Here is a 15098-nt window from a genome sequence, read left to right as displayed (position 1 = left end):
GCATAGTCGACAGCCTTGAGCTTGAACGCGGCGGTGTAACTGGCATACCGCCCTATGGTGAAATGGCGTAAACTCGCACAAAAACACAAAGCACGCTACGACGCTGCCGAATTGCAAAATGGCGAATGCCGCAAAGCATGGAATCATGGGAACTCCAACGTTACTAGACTAGGTTGGGAACTCGTCGGAATGCATTCGCTGTGGGATGACTGCAGATCAACCACCAGGCGGCTCCATGTTCGGGGTGCGATCATTACGCAGGGAATTTAAAAAATGGAATTTTGACCTCAAAATTCAGGGGTGCTATCATTACGCGAGTGCTATCAGTATGCGAGTAAATACGGTATGTATAGCGCCCGCGACATTTCAGTGCCTCATGGACACTGTGCATGCCAGACTGAAGTGGCAGACGTGTCTGGTTTATTTGGATGACGTTATCTTTTCAAGCACCTTCACTGACAATCTTGTACGTCTCAAAGCTGTTTTTCGTGCTATACGGAACGCCAGACTCGCACTCAAGCCTTTGAAATGTCGGTTCGTGTATGGTGAGCTGAAGGCATGAAACCAGATCCCGAGAAAACAGCGGCCATGGCGTCCTACCCACCACCATCGGACAAGAAAACTATCAGAAGTTTTCTTTGTGCGCTCACTTCAGACGTTTCATTCGCAACTTCACCCAGATCGCAGCGCCACTTATCCACCTTACGAATGACAGTGTAGACTTTGTGTGGAACGAAGAACAAAAATTAGCATTCAGGCAACTAAAGCAAACCCTTTTATCACCACCTATATTAGGCTATTTCATTCAAAATGCCGACACTGAACCGCACACGGACGACAGCAACAAAGGACTAGGGGCAGTGCTCGTACACTTACAGGATGGCGCTGAGCGGGTTATTGCATACGCCAGCCGAACTCTTTCCAAGGCGGAAGGCAATTACTCGACAACAGAAAAAGAGGGCCTCGCCGTCATCTGGGCCATAACCAAGTTTCGGTCCTACCTGAGTGGCAGGCGAAACGGGCGGCCGTACGGCCGCCTGTTTCGTGTGGTCACCAACCGCCATTTGCTGTGCTGGCTAGCCAACCTTAATGGTCCCCTGAAAGGGGTCACCAAGGAGGATAAATAACTCCATAACAGTGTTAGTTATTGAACCACCCATCATTCTCCCGCAAAAATTTTCGATCTAGCTTCTGCAACCCCAGAGATATCGGCGATTAAAAATCACCCTTCCAATTTTCTCTCTCAACTCGTACGCCGAAGGGAGTCATAAAAAATAAAGAATACAAGCAAGTTCAAAGCTCCGCCCAGACATACTTCACTTCGACAAACTTCCGGTTGCCGTGCGCTCGCTCGCTGGCGTACTCGCGTCAACCCGTCCTCGCTCGCACATGCCTGAGTTCGCCAGTTCGCGCAGCGACGGTTAGTGTAACCGCGAACCCGTGGTTACCCTATGTTACACGGCGGACCAAACCATGGTTACACCACTAACCGCGGTTATCGCAAACCGAGCTTGACGACCTCGGTTTGCGTCGTTAACCGAGGTTATGATGGCGTCTGTTGACGGAAGCTACTCGTCGGTGCCCGAGTGCGCGAAACGTACGAGCGGGTCTGCTTCACAAAGTTATTCATTTGCCCACTGTATCACGTTTAGAGATCGATGTATAGAATATGGTGCCGCCCGACGTCTTCGATTACCGCCGACAGCGCAGCGACTGCGTACTGAAGCCTTGTCTTGCCTGCAGTATCGTTTGAACGGCTTGTTTCTGAGCAGAACGTCACAAAATGCGCGACCTTAGCTATGAAGGTACACGAGTTTGCAACGCTTGCAGCATGGGATGCCGCGAGCAAGCTGAGGTACGTTACACAATTACCGCGGGGGTGGAACGTGCGAGCGCGGCGAACGCCGGCGCCGTGCGTGACCGTCCCTAGTTGTCGCTAGGCCTAAATTGTTTCGCTTCGAAGCCGCGGCGGTCGACGCTTTGGAACATGATCAACGCTGTCGTAAATCGTCTACTTATGAAACTGCCTTATAGTGAATCATTTCCTGCCATAGTAAAATAATTATAGGATTAACTCTGCCGACGCATAGTTAGTACGAGCAGATCGGATTAGCCGAAATGCACCAGCGGCAGCTGGCTTGAGCAGAAACTAGCTTGTATCATGGCTATCGCTCTTACCAGCAATTTGCTGCTGGTCAGCAATCCTCACGAGGGCTTCATACTTGAAATTCGGCTCAGTATTCCATACGCCAACAAATTTTAGCACACTTTATTTCGGACATCGGTGCTAACGATCCGCCGTGTCGTTCGCGAATGGTATGCGGGAGGAGGGGCCACAGCGGCGGTGTTTACGGCGGTCGAGGAGGTGCTGCCATCGTGCGGTGCTCAACCGTGCTGTTGACGCCTCGTCGGACGACACTCCGGTACTCCTGAAACTACGTTATATAAATAAGATATTTGTAAATGCAGCTTCGTTCTGCCGATCCCTGCGTCGCTTCGGTTGTTGTACTTAACGGGCAATGTCCATCTAACCGATAAGGGCGGCGAGCTGTGTAACAGCCCGCACAGAGTTCGAGCAGCGCATGAGCAGACGACTTTCGCAGCTACCGGAAGTGTGTCTGTGACGTCATGGCTGCAGTGGCCACAGCGAATGGCAGCTTCTAGCAAGCCTTGCCAGTCAACTTACCCGTGACGTCACGGGTCAAGGAAATAGTTCCATGCGACACCGCCAAGCGACATTCTCTCTGCCCGCGAATTTCAAAGAATGCTGTTTTTTAAAATTAATAATAAATCGCTGGCTTTGTTCCAAGGAGTTATACTTTGCGTTAATGCTCAAAAGGATGTATTCTACACACTCAACACGTTTGTCAGTGCCTTCTTGGGGGCCGTTTTCGTGGACCTTTAAGGATCTCGTGGGCCGGCTTGCGAGGTGGAGCCTTCGGATACAGGAGTACGAAGTCACGATCCTCCATAAATCCGGAAGAAGACATCATGATGCTGACTGCTTGTCTCGAGCACCTGTGGGATCGTCATCAGGAGGCACAGATGATGAGGAAGACAGCTTCCTTAGGGCCTTGAATTCTGACGATATGGCAGATTGGCAACTACATGATCCACAGCTTCGTCAACTGATAGCGCATCTCGCAGGAGACGAAGGTGCGGCTTCTTGTGTTTTCCTATGTATTCTCCCTGCATTTAAGATTCGGAATGGTATCTTGTACAAGAATTTTGACAGCAGCCAGAGATCGTGGCTTCTTGCCGTGCCGGAAGACCTGCGCAGCGAGGTCACTGAAGCGTACCACGACGATCTTACTGCTGGTCATCTAGGATACAGCCGAACACTAGCACATATTCAAGAAAAATACTACTGGCCCAAACTGACAAAGTAGGTGTGTCTATATACAAGAACCTGTCGCGAATGCCGAAGGCAAAAAACACCTACTCGACCGGCGGGTCTTCTTCAGCCAATTGAGCCAGTGAGTGCTCCGTTTCATACCATTGGAATGGATTTTTTGGGCCCATTTCCGACGTTGCAGTAAGGCAACAAGTACATTATTGTAGCGACGGACTATTCAACGCACTACGGGGAGTCTCGCGTGCTTCCGTCGGGGACTACTGCTGAGGCAGCCAAATTTTTCATCGAGAGCATTGTCCTTCGGCACGGTGCCCCAGCAGTGCTGATTACTGACCGCGGCACCGTGTTTGTGGCGCAAGTCACTCAGATCTTGCATCTTCTCCAGCCAATTCAGCCATCAAGTGCTCAGTTTCATACCATTGGAATGGATTTTTTAAGCCCATTTCTGACATCGCAGTCAGGCAACAAGTACCCCTGCGGACAGAAGCAAACGGAGCACGCGATTTACTTCTAAAATTTTTCACGCGTTGCATAATTGAAACTGGCAGTCATGTTATGTGCGAACTGGTAGTAGACGCCAGTGCCGTTTTTCTTGGATAAATATTGGTTTCTTATCTTTAGTGCAGAAGTGATTTTAATTCGAACGGAAAAGCGTGCTCCGTTTACTTATGTCCGCACCTGTACATCATCATAGCGACAGACTAAAGCGCTATGCAGAGAGTCCCGCGCATTCTGTCGGGGACGGCTGCTGAGGCAGCCAAATTTTTCATCGAGAGCATTGTCCTTCGGCACGGTGCCCCAGCAGTGCTGATTACTGACCGTGGCGCCGCATTTGTGGCGCATTTCAGTCAGATCTTGCGTCTAAGATGCACCAGCCACCGCCGAACTAAAGCGTATTATCCACAAATTAATGAACTAACAGAGAGGCTCAACAGAACTATAGCCGATATGATCGCCATGTACGTGGACGTCGACCATCGGAACAGGGACAAGGTACTGCCATATGTCACATTTGCTTATAATACCGCAGTCCAGGAGACCACCCGTATGTCCCCCTTCCAGCTAGTACATGGAATGCAAGTCACCACCATGCTTGATGCTATGCTGCCTCACACACCATCAGACGACATAGGTGATGATGCCCGGCTAGTATGCGAACGTATGGAGGAGGCTTGGCAACTGGCCAGACTCCACATACACCAGAAACAGTGTACCGATACTCGTCACTATAATCTCCGGAGACGTGAAGTCAATTTCTGGCCTAGAGACAAGATCTGGATGTGGACACGGGTTCGCTGTATAGGGCATTCAGAATACTCATGAAGCGGTATTTTGGGCTGTACACAGTTGTTCGTCGCGTCGGCGAACTTAATTACGAGGTGCTGCCATGTGTAACGCAACCATTGTCATACCGGTCCTCGCGTCTTGACATTGTGCACGTAGTGCGGCTTAAGCCGTATTACCAGTGATCACCAAAAACCCTTCCCTCTACAGCAAACGTTCCGAGGCCATGTGTACTTCTGCGCGACAGTTAAATCATTTTGTGTTTAGCATCGGGACGATGCTTTTTTTTTTTTCGGAGGGGGGCAGTAGCCGAAGAAGACAAAGTGCGAGCGTTCTGTGAAGAAAGATGCCGATGCGGGTGATCCTTTCGGTGTTCTGGGGATCCCTGCCGTCGCGCTGGTTCCTGCTGCTGCCCTGCTGACCAATTACGCTATTTTGAAATTTGTAATTCTGAAGTAGTTTTAAATTGCAAATATAGGCAATCTGCTGGGGATTCTTAAATTCGTTAATGGGACGTTCGTAGTTACCGAGATTTCACTATCCCCATAACTGCCAAATTTTCTTTAAGTAGACGTAATTTTTTCATGTATTTCTGATCGGGAAAATATATTGGTTCATTGGGCTTCTCTTTAATATTAACACAAAAATCTAAAAAGAGAAAGCTGCTTTTGGGGGCGGCTTTTCCTTTGTGCGGGCCATAGCCTCAAGTTACAATATATTCAACTGGTCCATATTTTTTTGTTCAGATAATCTGTAACACACTGCATAGTGCATAGATGTTGCTTCATACTAACAAGGCTTCATCATTCTAAATCATGTGGAGTGCTCCACTGTGATGTCCCTCCTATCCGGAGTCACTTCGTGACATTAAGCTCCATAAAATAAACCGAATCATTAGCAGTCATACATTGTGTGACGTGTCTAGGAGTATGCCGCTGCACAAAGCACAAAATGACAGTTGGTCTTAAAGGTTCTGCTAAATGTGGCAAACATTTTTATTTATTTATTTTTTGTAGACATCTATTGGCATTTCAGCATTGAAAATAGTTAACACTGTTGATGGCTGTCGCTCGTGGAGATGGCAGCAGTGCAACATCGGGCCAGACAAGTGTGAATTGTGACTGACGATACAGTCGGGCTCACCTGTAATGGCCACAGTTACAACAATCACTAGCTTTCTACGAACGACAGTAGAGCTACCATCTAAATATTCATGAGGGTTATTGCGTGCGTCTCAGATAAAATGAACAACTATGGCTGTACAACTCAGTTACAGTTAATGGCGAGATGCTATAAACTCACTGCTGCAGTTGAATAAGCTTGCTTTTCAGACTGAAAAGTGTGTCTCTGGTCTCGTGATCTTTCCCAATGAAAGTGTCGGTGCCCCTTTTATGCTTTCCTAAGGCCGAGGCAAGCATTGTTGAAACAGAAACTACTACAGACTGCCTTTAAGCAACGAACGACGATTTACAAAGCTTAAGTGTCAGGTGTGCTGTGCTTGCGGTAGCTTCATTCTTTGTGGTAGCTGTATTCTTAGTTTTTGTTTACAACCAAAGACAAGGATGCTGATCTAGAATACTTAATCACTACTGGTAATACCGGGCCCGTAAGGTACCTCTTCTGCAGGTAGACTTTTGACCAGGAACACGTGATGGCGCTGCGAAGCCTAGAGTTTTGGTAATTCCTGCTTAGCAAGAATGGATTAATACAACGGCTTTCTTTATAAAGAAATAATCACCGCTTTTGTTTGTACAGTCGAACCCGGATAATTCGTATTTTGGTTATATCGAACTCACAAAATATTTCCTTGAACATCTCATGTAAAAGTATAGGAAAGGTGTGTCGTATATCGAACTCCACACCATGCATTGGACGGTGCGCCTTTCCAAAATTGATTGCATCACCTCGGCCGTTTGCTGTGTGACGTTTTCAAGGCATATGAGGAAGGAATGTGAGGGCACAGTTCAGCGATGGCTGGTCTAGGGCAGCTCCGCGCCCTTCTCCCAAAGGCGCGTGCATCTGCGGTGATCGCTGCCGCGCTAGCACGTGATGTTTGCAAGCCGTGTGTGAAGGAACGAGAGAGAACCAATGCAGCCGTGGTGTTCGGGAGAGGGTGAAAACGCGATAAAGCGAAGCGCAAGATTGTGCCCACTCTTCTGCTGTTCTTTATCTCTCTCTTCCTCTCTCTTTCCCGGTCTTCATTCGCAGCAGCACACACTACGCATGCACAGACAAGCCAGCTCAGCCCGTGACAGACGCTTCTCCAGTGCGTGTTGTGAACGCTCTGCGTGCGGCGGCTGACGTGCGATTCGTGTCATGCTGAACGCGCGTAAGCTACAGCGGACGCTAAGAAGTGACAGATTTCTTCCTTTTTTTGCCAAAGTCGTTTATTCTTGCCGTCGTGCTGAATGTATGCTATGGCGGCTGCGGAGGTTAAGAAGCAGCAAATTTTTTTTCTTTTGCGAGAGTTGTTCTTGTCGGGCTGAACGTGCAACGCAGCGTAAGCTATGGCGGCTGCGGACGTTCAGAAGCAACAGTTTTTTTGTTTTTTTTTCCGAGTCGTTCATTCTTGCATCTGTGAATCAACAAAAGCACACGGTCAGCTGCGATCATGACACCAGCCTTTGTTCACTTCAAACGGCATTTGCAGCTATCACGCTTGCCAATGATTTTGTAGCAGTGGACCGTGCCTGACCCACCCCAAGCGCAGCGCAATAAATCGAACTAGGCTTGTGCAATCAAGCCATCACGCAGGCACTTTGCCAAGTTCGCTCTCTGCCACCGCAGGATCTATGAAAAGTATAGTCTAGAGATAAAAACATTGGGACGTTATCGCTGCGCAGCATCTTGGCGCACTGCCAATAAAAGCTGTGGATGCGATGGTCAAAACGAAGGGACGTGCCACCGTACGCTTTTTTTGGTTTTTCAAATTCTCGGGGGCAAAAATGGGGAGTGGGTTCATTATGCGAGTGGGTTGACTGCCCGACAAATACCGTATCATTTTTCATGATCGCAAGTGGTGTCTCCAGCCGATTTCTGTATATCGAATTATCAATATATCGACCTATTTTGCGATCCCCTTCGAGTTCGATATGTCCGGGTTCGACTGTATTGCATTTATGGCTGCAATAGCACAAGTCCACTTACTATATTCACTTTAAATGCGACTCCAGATACAACTTCAGAAATTATGAACAATCTGCGGGACCATTAGGTTTGTTTTAGTTCAAGATATACATGAATTAATTGTTCATAGTTTGCAGAAACAACGAGAAAATAGCCACACTACAAAAAGTTCACATGGACACTTTGCTAGGCACTGGAATGCATAAGGAACACAATGTTAGAAACACTTTTTCTATATAACAAATATTAGCAAAGTTATAGCAGCTCAAGTTATTCAATTTTGCTCTAAATTAGACAGTAGGGCAGCCACATTTGGAGCATTGAAACTGCTATAAGTAATAAGTGGTTTTATTATTATAGAATAAAGTAAGAATAATAAAGGAAGGAAAAGATTTTTGCTTGCCCTGCTATCGAAATGCTATCTGCTATCGAAATGAGCTGAAGCACCTGAACTGGGGTGGCGGAAATAAAGGGATATCAAAGTGACAGGTAGGAGAAATCAAAGAGGTGAGCGACAGGGAGAAAGGACAGTTTAGGTTAAAAGGTAAAGGAGTATATTACAATGTTGTACATTCCACACAGTATGAGTTTGTTTGAGGCCCGCCTGCGATAGACTTAGCACGCTGGAGCACTCGGCACTGCGGGCGAGCCTCCACAAAGTGCATTACGTCGGCGTGCTCTCTCTGTCCGGAAGTGCCGTCCCCAGGGGGCGGCGTCCACGAGTCGCGCGCCGGCCGTGCTCACAGAGAGAGGAGTGCGGCTGAATAAACACGCCAGCCACGCATGTGCTGTCTCTGTCACTAAGAAAAGGTGAAACAAACGCGCACGGCACCTTGCAATTGACAGCTGGAGTGGGACGTCCGGTCGTTATCGTCCCAGATAGCACGTTCGGAGCGTTCGGTTATGACGCACACTACCTGGCGAGGGGAAACAGGCGGGCCTCCACACCCGTCTGATCGAAAAACGCGCACAGGCTCACATGAGTTCGCTCGCGAATGCGCGCTCTGCCTGGAACATCGCTAATATTTGTTATATCAAAAAAGTTCTCATAACATGTATTTATTACGCTTTCTAGTACCTAGCATAATGTCCATATTAACTTTTTTAGTTTTTTTTTTCATTGTCCGTGCAAATTATGAACAAATAATTACATTTATTTTTTAATTAATCGGGCCAATTGGAAGAATAGTTGCATATTAGAAATCAGTGCAAGAAACGGAATCAGGATACCGGTTTTTATCAAATTTAGCCAAAAATTAGAAAAAATAGCTTTGAGAGCCATGTCCCCCCTTAACTGAAAGTTCAAACTAATGAATTGTCCTGAACGCTTCCTAAATTATACTCGTATGATGGCAGGTAGGAAATGAAACCCTAGTGAGAACGATCATTTTTTCCGGTTTTGTCAAGTGTTTTCCTTCTTTTGTGCACACTGTTAGGCGTGCTGAAGAATTGCTCCGAAATTGTAAAGGCCAGAGCATGTACGAAGTGCGCGCTATGGCGCGCGAAGTACAATTGAGGCTTGGGGAGGTCGATTTCGGTGATCGCTTGCTGTGCGAATCATACCTTGATACGATTACCTGTCCGAATTAACTGGAGTGAGGCCCGTCCATGCCCAAATCAAGCATCCAACAAACACCATAGACTTGCATGGGTGTCGGCTGGGTCCGAGTTCGAACTATCTGAATTTCCAAATTAACGGCGGTCGAATTAACGAGATGAAATGTGAGGAGCACAACCCGGGTTCGTGGTTAAAGGGTGTCTAAATGCTAGCGGAGAGAGGAACCGTAAACCATGTTCCAGCCTTATTGCACCGTGGTGCATCATCACCATTACCGTCGATAAAATCGGCAGCAAATTTTGTATTGTCTGTGTCAACTGTGTTTTGTGTGATGGTGGACAACGTTGTGCTGCAAAACGCAGTGCAGCAGAACTGCCATGTGGCACTAATATAGACCATTTACCGAGAGTAGTTCCCCTCTCTGTAACAGGTGGCACCACTAGGACCGCCGTCATTTCTGGCCTTCGGAACGAATCTATGTGCAGTGCGGACTGCTGCTGTGCATCTTGTGTAAGGATGCCGGCTGACTTTTATACACCGCTGCTTTGATGCAGGTGTCTTCTGTATTGTCAAGGTATTCTGCGGGGAAGTAGAGCTAATGACCCTGTTGTTTACTGGTGAGAAAACAGACGATGCTTTCTATATAAGGTGCACATTATGACCTAGGCCACCATTTTTCTCGGAGGTATGTCATGAGTTCATGTTTTTTTCTGGGACAAGAAAGCGCCTGTGAGTTGTAGGGAAGGGTACACCTCATGCACCAGCTCATTTTAGTATGGCAGTAGCCATGGGAATGCGAGAGCGACCCTTTCGATTTCTCAGGATTTGTATATTGCATATTTGCACTGCTGCCGCATTATTTTTACAGGGCGTTAAGAAGTACCTTGACGTGGCTGTTAATATCTACGCATTCGTAAGAATTGATTGTACAGAGAGGGAAAATCAGTGTGGTCATCTAAGTGAACCTGCTTACTTTAATTAAATACTGTTCCCAAGGATACGGGATCGCATTCTGGCCTCGGCAGCCGCTTTCCAGTGGAGGCGAAAAGCCAGATGCCCATGTACTGTGCGATATCTGTGCACGTTAAAGAACCCCAGGTAATTGAAATTTCCGGAGTCCTCCTCTACGGCGTCTCTCATAGCCTGAGTCGCCTTGGGACGTTAAACCCCACAAAGCAAACCAAACTTTAATTAGACAAGCACTGCTGCAATACATGTAATAACTGCTGCTTTTATGGAACTAATGCACTGGTCAATGATGAAATGTACCATGATAAGATTTTTACATCCCCTCTTGCCCGGGCTGCCTATTGTGGGTTATGAATTCCGGTGCAGTTTCCAGTCACTTTCGCCTCAGTGCAGGTGAACGCCGGTGAGCGCCTGATGCGGCCTTTGAGCTGCGTAAGTATTTTCAAGCCAGGACATTTACAGGAAGTAAAATTAGACCTTATCAATTGTCAGGGATTACTCACGCGCCCATATTGAGCAGTAAATATTGGGCACAGTACTGAATGGTGAACATTCATAATGAGTCTTAGCCAGCACAGTCTTAACGTACATTTGCCCTTCGCACAAGAAAATTAGGAAAAAAATATTTGAGGGGATATCAGTTTGTAATCCATTCACTTTTACAGTAAACCATGTTTTCCACAAAAAGCGTTAGAGAGGGAATTGGCAAAAAAATAAAACGAGCCGACGGTTGATGGGCTTGTCGACACATTCTAGCCAATGCAGGCAGTCAGAAGGACGCAATAAACGAACTACATAGGTAAATTAAACATAATGTAACACCTACACATACTATGAGCATTCACGTGAAGTTTTTGGGCTATCTACAAGCTTGTTGTCCCCAGTGATAGTGGGTACCCACCACCGTCCAGCTGGCGCTGTAATGTGCTCGCGCTGTAAAGGGTCTATAGGAGGGTGAGTCGCACACGACCTGCATTTTTTGTTGTATAGTTTTTCAGTCTGTCTTGGCTTGTTAAGCTTGTGGCCTGCGGGGTGGACTAAGTACCCTGAAAACCGGGGAGACTTGTGTCGAAAAATGACGTGCGTTGTACACCGTTCTTTGTGCAAGTAGGCTGCATAACATAAGTAGATAATTTGTGACATACCCCGTTTGCCACCAGAGGTCGTTCAGAACTGTATTTTTTATTTTTTCTGCTGCAAGGCCTGCTTCGATCAAACATCATCCGAAGAATTGGACCTTTTGAGCACCGGTCTTGGGTACTAACCTGCACCGCTTACTTTTGTCTTGCTGCAAGATTCTGTTTTGGCACTGCAGGGTGAACCATCGAAATCGCCTGCTGCTGTGGGCCAGCCTTTTGTGAGCGTGGCTGACTGTCCCGTTCCCAACAGTCCGTTCGAGGCTGTTATTGTAGCAGTGGAAGGCAACCTTGTGTACATCCAGCCGCTTGTCTGTGCCCTAGGCCTTATGGAGATCACGGAGGTACTGGCCAATAAGTCCCAATGGGACACCGGCTACATGTTCACAGAAGCACCTCCTATCAACCAGTGTGTGCTGGCCCTCTACCCGGAAGATGGGAACTGGTACCGTGCCCGCGTGGTCTCAGTATATGCCTCTAAGGTATGTACTTCTTCACAGCAAAAATAACTATTTTAAAAATTGCCATTGTGAAGCTTCTCATCTTGGCCCCTTCGTCAGTATTCAAGATTATAGTGAAATGTTACGAAGTTCGTATAATTTGTAAAGAAAACTTTGATGATGTGGAGATTAATTGTCGTGAAATTGAGGCTGGATAGTTTGTGAACAGTGTCCATTTCTAGAAATTTGTCAGTTTTGATGTTTCAACATTTCAGAATCTAGGCTCTGTTGCAGTTTTCCTTCAGGAGGAAACCCAAATGACTACCCTATAAACGCGTGTAAGGGCTGCACTTTTTTTTTCCAAATTCAAGGCCCAATTTTCGCGGTGTGGCCCATACGCGCGACATAATTTTATTTAACAGACCAATTAGTGAATGTGCGCCATTTATTTATCATTCAATCGTCACTTGCAGAGCCTTCCGACTCCGAGCTGGTGCTGTGCTCTGGTGCACTTCACCCAAGTTGTATTGAGTCCCATCTAAACTGTTTGAAATCCCGGCCACCTTGAAACTACGGGATACAATGTTCATAGGCACGGAGTTCCACACGCACCAAATTCAGCCAAGCAGTCGCGACCGGTGCCCTCTTTCTTGAGCCACGCGGTTGGCGTCTTGTCGTGATTGCTGTTTGCCATCCATTCCGAGTACTGCCTTCAGAACTGAACCTTAAAAATCCAATTGATGCTGACGCCCAGGGGTTGCAGCCTGTCAGGGGTTGTAGCATGCAGCACGAGACTCCGGCATGCGACCACGCCACACTACCACTACTCACGTTGCGTGCCTTTGGCAGTCTCAAAACAAAGCCAGAGTGGTCAGGGCTGGCGATGTTGATGATACCAACACCGATATGGATTGCAGAAGCTCACGACGAAGGGAAAACATTATGAGATGACCTTTGACTTCGGGCGCCATCTGTGGGCGGCATCTGGAAGCTCCTGTGCGTGTGCATTTAAGGCTACTCCCGTGAGGCCATGGAAAGTTTGGGTGTGGCTCTTACCTGGATTTATTTTTTTTAATATTTGCATCAGAAAATGGGCGTTTGGTCCTTACACGCATTTATATGGTGATTTGCAAGCAACAATAAGTCAACCAGATAGTGCGCCTTTTTACATACAGACCAGATGCATGCTTTTCTGCTCAATGATGTCTAACAGTTGACTGGAAAGGGTTAATAAGCTTTCACTGTAGTCAGTCGGAGCACTGGGAAAAAAAAAATCATCTATGAAACAATGTTTTTGGGCGAGATGGTGAAACACTCCTGTGGTGGGAAAATGCTTCTACGAGCTTGCCGTCAGCATGTAACAGGTAGAGAGTATGCTTTTTTGCTGTGTGCTCCTGAAAATTTGAAGAACCTGAGAAACCGAATTATCCCCACATGCTCTGAATCAGACGTTCTACAATGCTTGGTATGAACATGTCAGCGAGATGTTTTGTTGAGGCTGCTTAGAACTGGCATCGCTCTGTCATTCTCGCAACAGTATCCGAACTAAGTATTCCCAAACCCAAAAAGGGAGCCAAGAGAATTATTGTGGTGCTCATGTGTGATACGAAAGTGAGAGTACAGTGCACCAATTCCAGTGGATCACTTCCTGCATCAGCATGCCGGGTGATAGCAGACGATTTTACGTGCTGCTTGCTCTTGGTGCCAGTAATTAGGCATAACTTGGTCTGCACTGAAGTCGCAGCACTTTGAAACTAGCTGCCGTTAATAAAAGGCCTGATTTTATCCCACTCTCAAGTTGTTTGCGATGTTTCTGGTATCCCTAAATATAAAATGTTTAACAGCTGTTTCCTGACAGCACTCATCTACCAGAACAGAGTGGAACGCAGAAAACAAAGAAAATGAAGATGTATGTTTACCGCCAAGTGATAGTAAACGAGGCTGAGACAGTGAGCAAACCTGAGTGAAACGTGCTGTTTAAAATGAAATTAGCTTATAAGGGGGCCAGATAACTGCCCATTGCTAGGTGTAAATCTCTGATTTTCATCAAAAGGCAACTGCAGCTCCGAGTGACAGAACGTTATGATGGTAGATGAGATCAGGAAGTTAGCACTGGTTAGATCGTAATGGCTGGCACAGCAGTGAGTTAATTTGAGCAGCGTGGGAGCAGCCATTTGTTGCCAGTTCCTGTAGTAAGGATCAATGATATTGATGTCTGTTACCTGTCACTGTTAACATGTTGAAGTGATGTACAACTTACCTTCATCATGCCTTTGTTAGTGAAGCAAGCAAAAAAAGTGCTATAGCCAAAAGCTACCCTGCTTCGACTGCAGGTTTTAAGTTCTTTCCAAAGTGTCAACAAAATTACCACAGGCAGTCATGCATTGGATTGTGTGTGTCCTTGCATGTCTGTGCAGTTATTCAGATCCTGCTGGGAATGTTAGTGTTGTGTCTTCATTAATTAGCACATATGACAAGATAGCACTGCATATGCAGGTCTGGCACACGAATGAAAAGAGAAACTGACTTGGCAGCTGTTTTCAGCAAAACCAAATAAGATCGGCACGTTTGGGCACGGAAAACATTTCTTTGATCAGCTGGGTACTGCAAGTACCTTGCTCTAAAAATGGTGCTTTTTCGAGGCAAACTTAAGGTAGAACACCCCTCTTAAAACCTTTTTCCTTATTTATGGATGGATCTGATTGAAACTTGCACGGTTAATGTATGTTTGTATACTTATTTCAAATATCTGATTAGTTTTCTTGTAGATGAAATAGCTTTCAAAATATTACCTAATTCATGTTCTTCATTTGGAGGTGAGTTAATTGCTAAACACTTTAGGCAGGATGAGAACAGACCTGCCAGAGTGATCTAGAAGGATCATAGAATACCGCTAGCCATGAATTAACATGCTGGAAGAATTTGAACCAAAGTTACACAAAGTCAAACTTTTATGACTAAAAGCCCAAGTTGGCACCTAAAATAGATAATTAATTCTGTAAATGTTGCCGCATAATAAATGTACATGTTTTAGTCCTATTGCACTGTCCAAGAGTTTTTCTTTCTAACAAGACAAGAACGAGAGCTGCAGCACAAATAGTTCAAGAGATATCTTTCCTCCAAAATTGCAGCACACTCAAAATTGCAGTTTTGAAAAAATGAGGAAAAACATTTCACAGTATGTAGGTGTAAATTATGTCAATGACTGATGTGACAACAAGATCAGAAAC

The 15098-nt window shown here is 46.3% G+C and overlaps 1 protein-coding gene across 5 annotated transcripts in view; it reads left to right on the top strand.

Annotated features, from left to right (window-relative positions):
* LOC146184560 (tudor domain-containing protein 1-like) overlaps positions 1 to 15098 on the top strand; it is a 279793-nt gene that overhangs the window by 236918 nt on the left and 27777 nt on the right. For all 5 annotated transcript variants that reach the window (XM_084609423.1, XM_084609424.1, XM_084609425.1 and 2 more), the window contains one exon: positions 11608 to 11910. In XM_084609423.1, coding sequence (XP_084465549.1) covers positions 11608 to 11910 — 303 coding nt within the window. The remainder of the gene's footprint in view (positions 1 to 11607; positions 11911 to 15098) is intronic.

This window comes from Amblyomma maculatum, chromosome 7 (genome assembly GCF_055883805.1).
Source record: "Amblyomma maculatum isolate TAMU_Amacu chromosome 7, ASM5588380v1, whole genome shotgun sequence".
Lineage (NCBI taxonomy): Eukaryota > Metazoa > Arthropoda > Arachnida > Ixodida > Ixodidae > Amblyomma > Amblyomma maculatum.
Note: the sequence above shows the minus strand (reverse complement) of the source record. Positions and strands in the feature narration are given on the sequence as shown.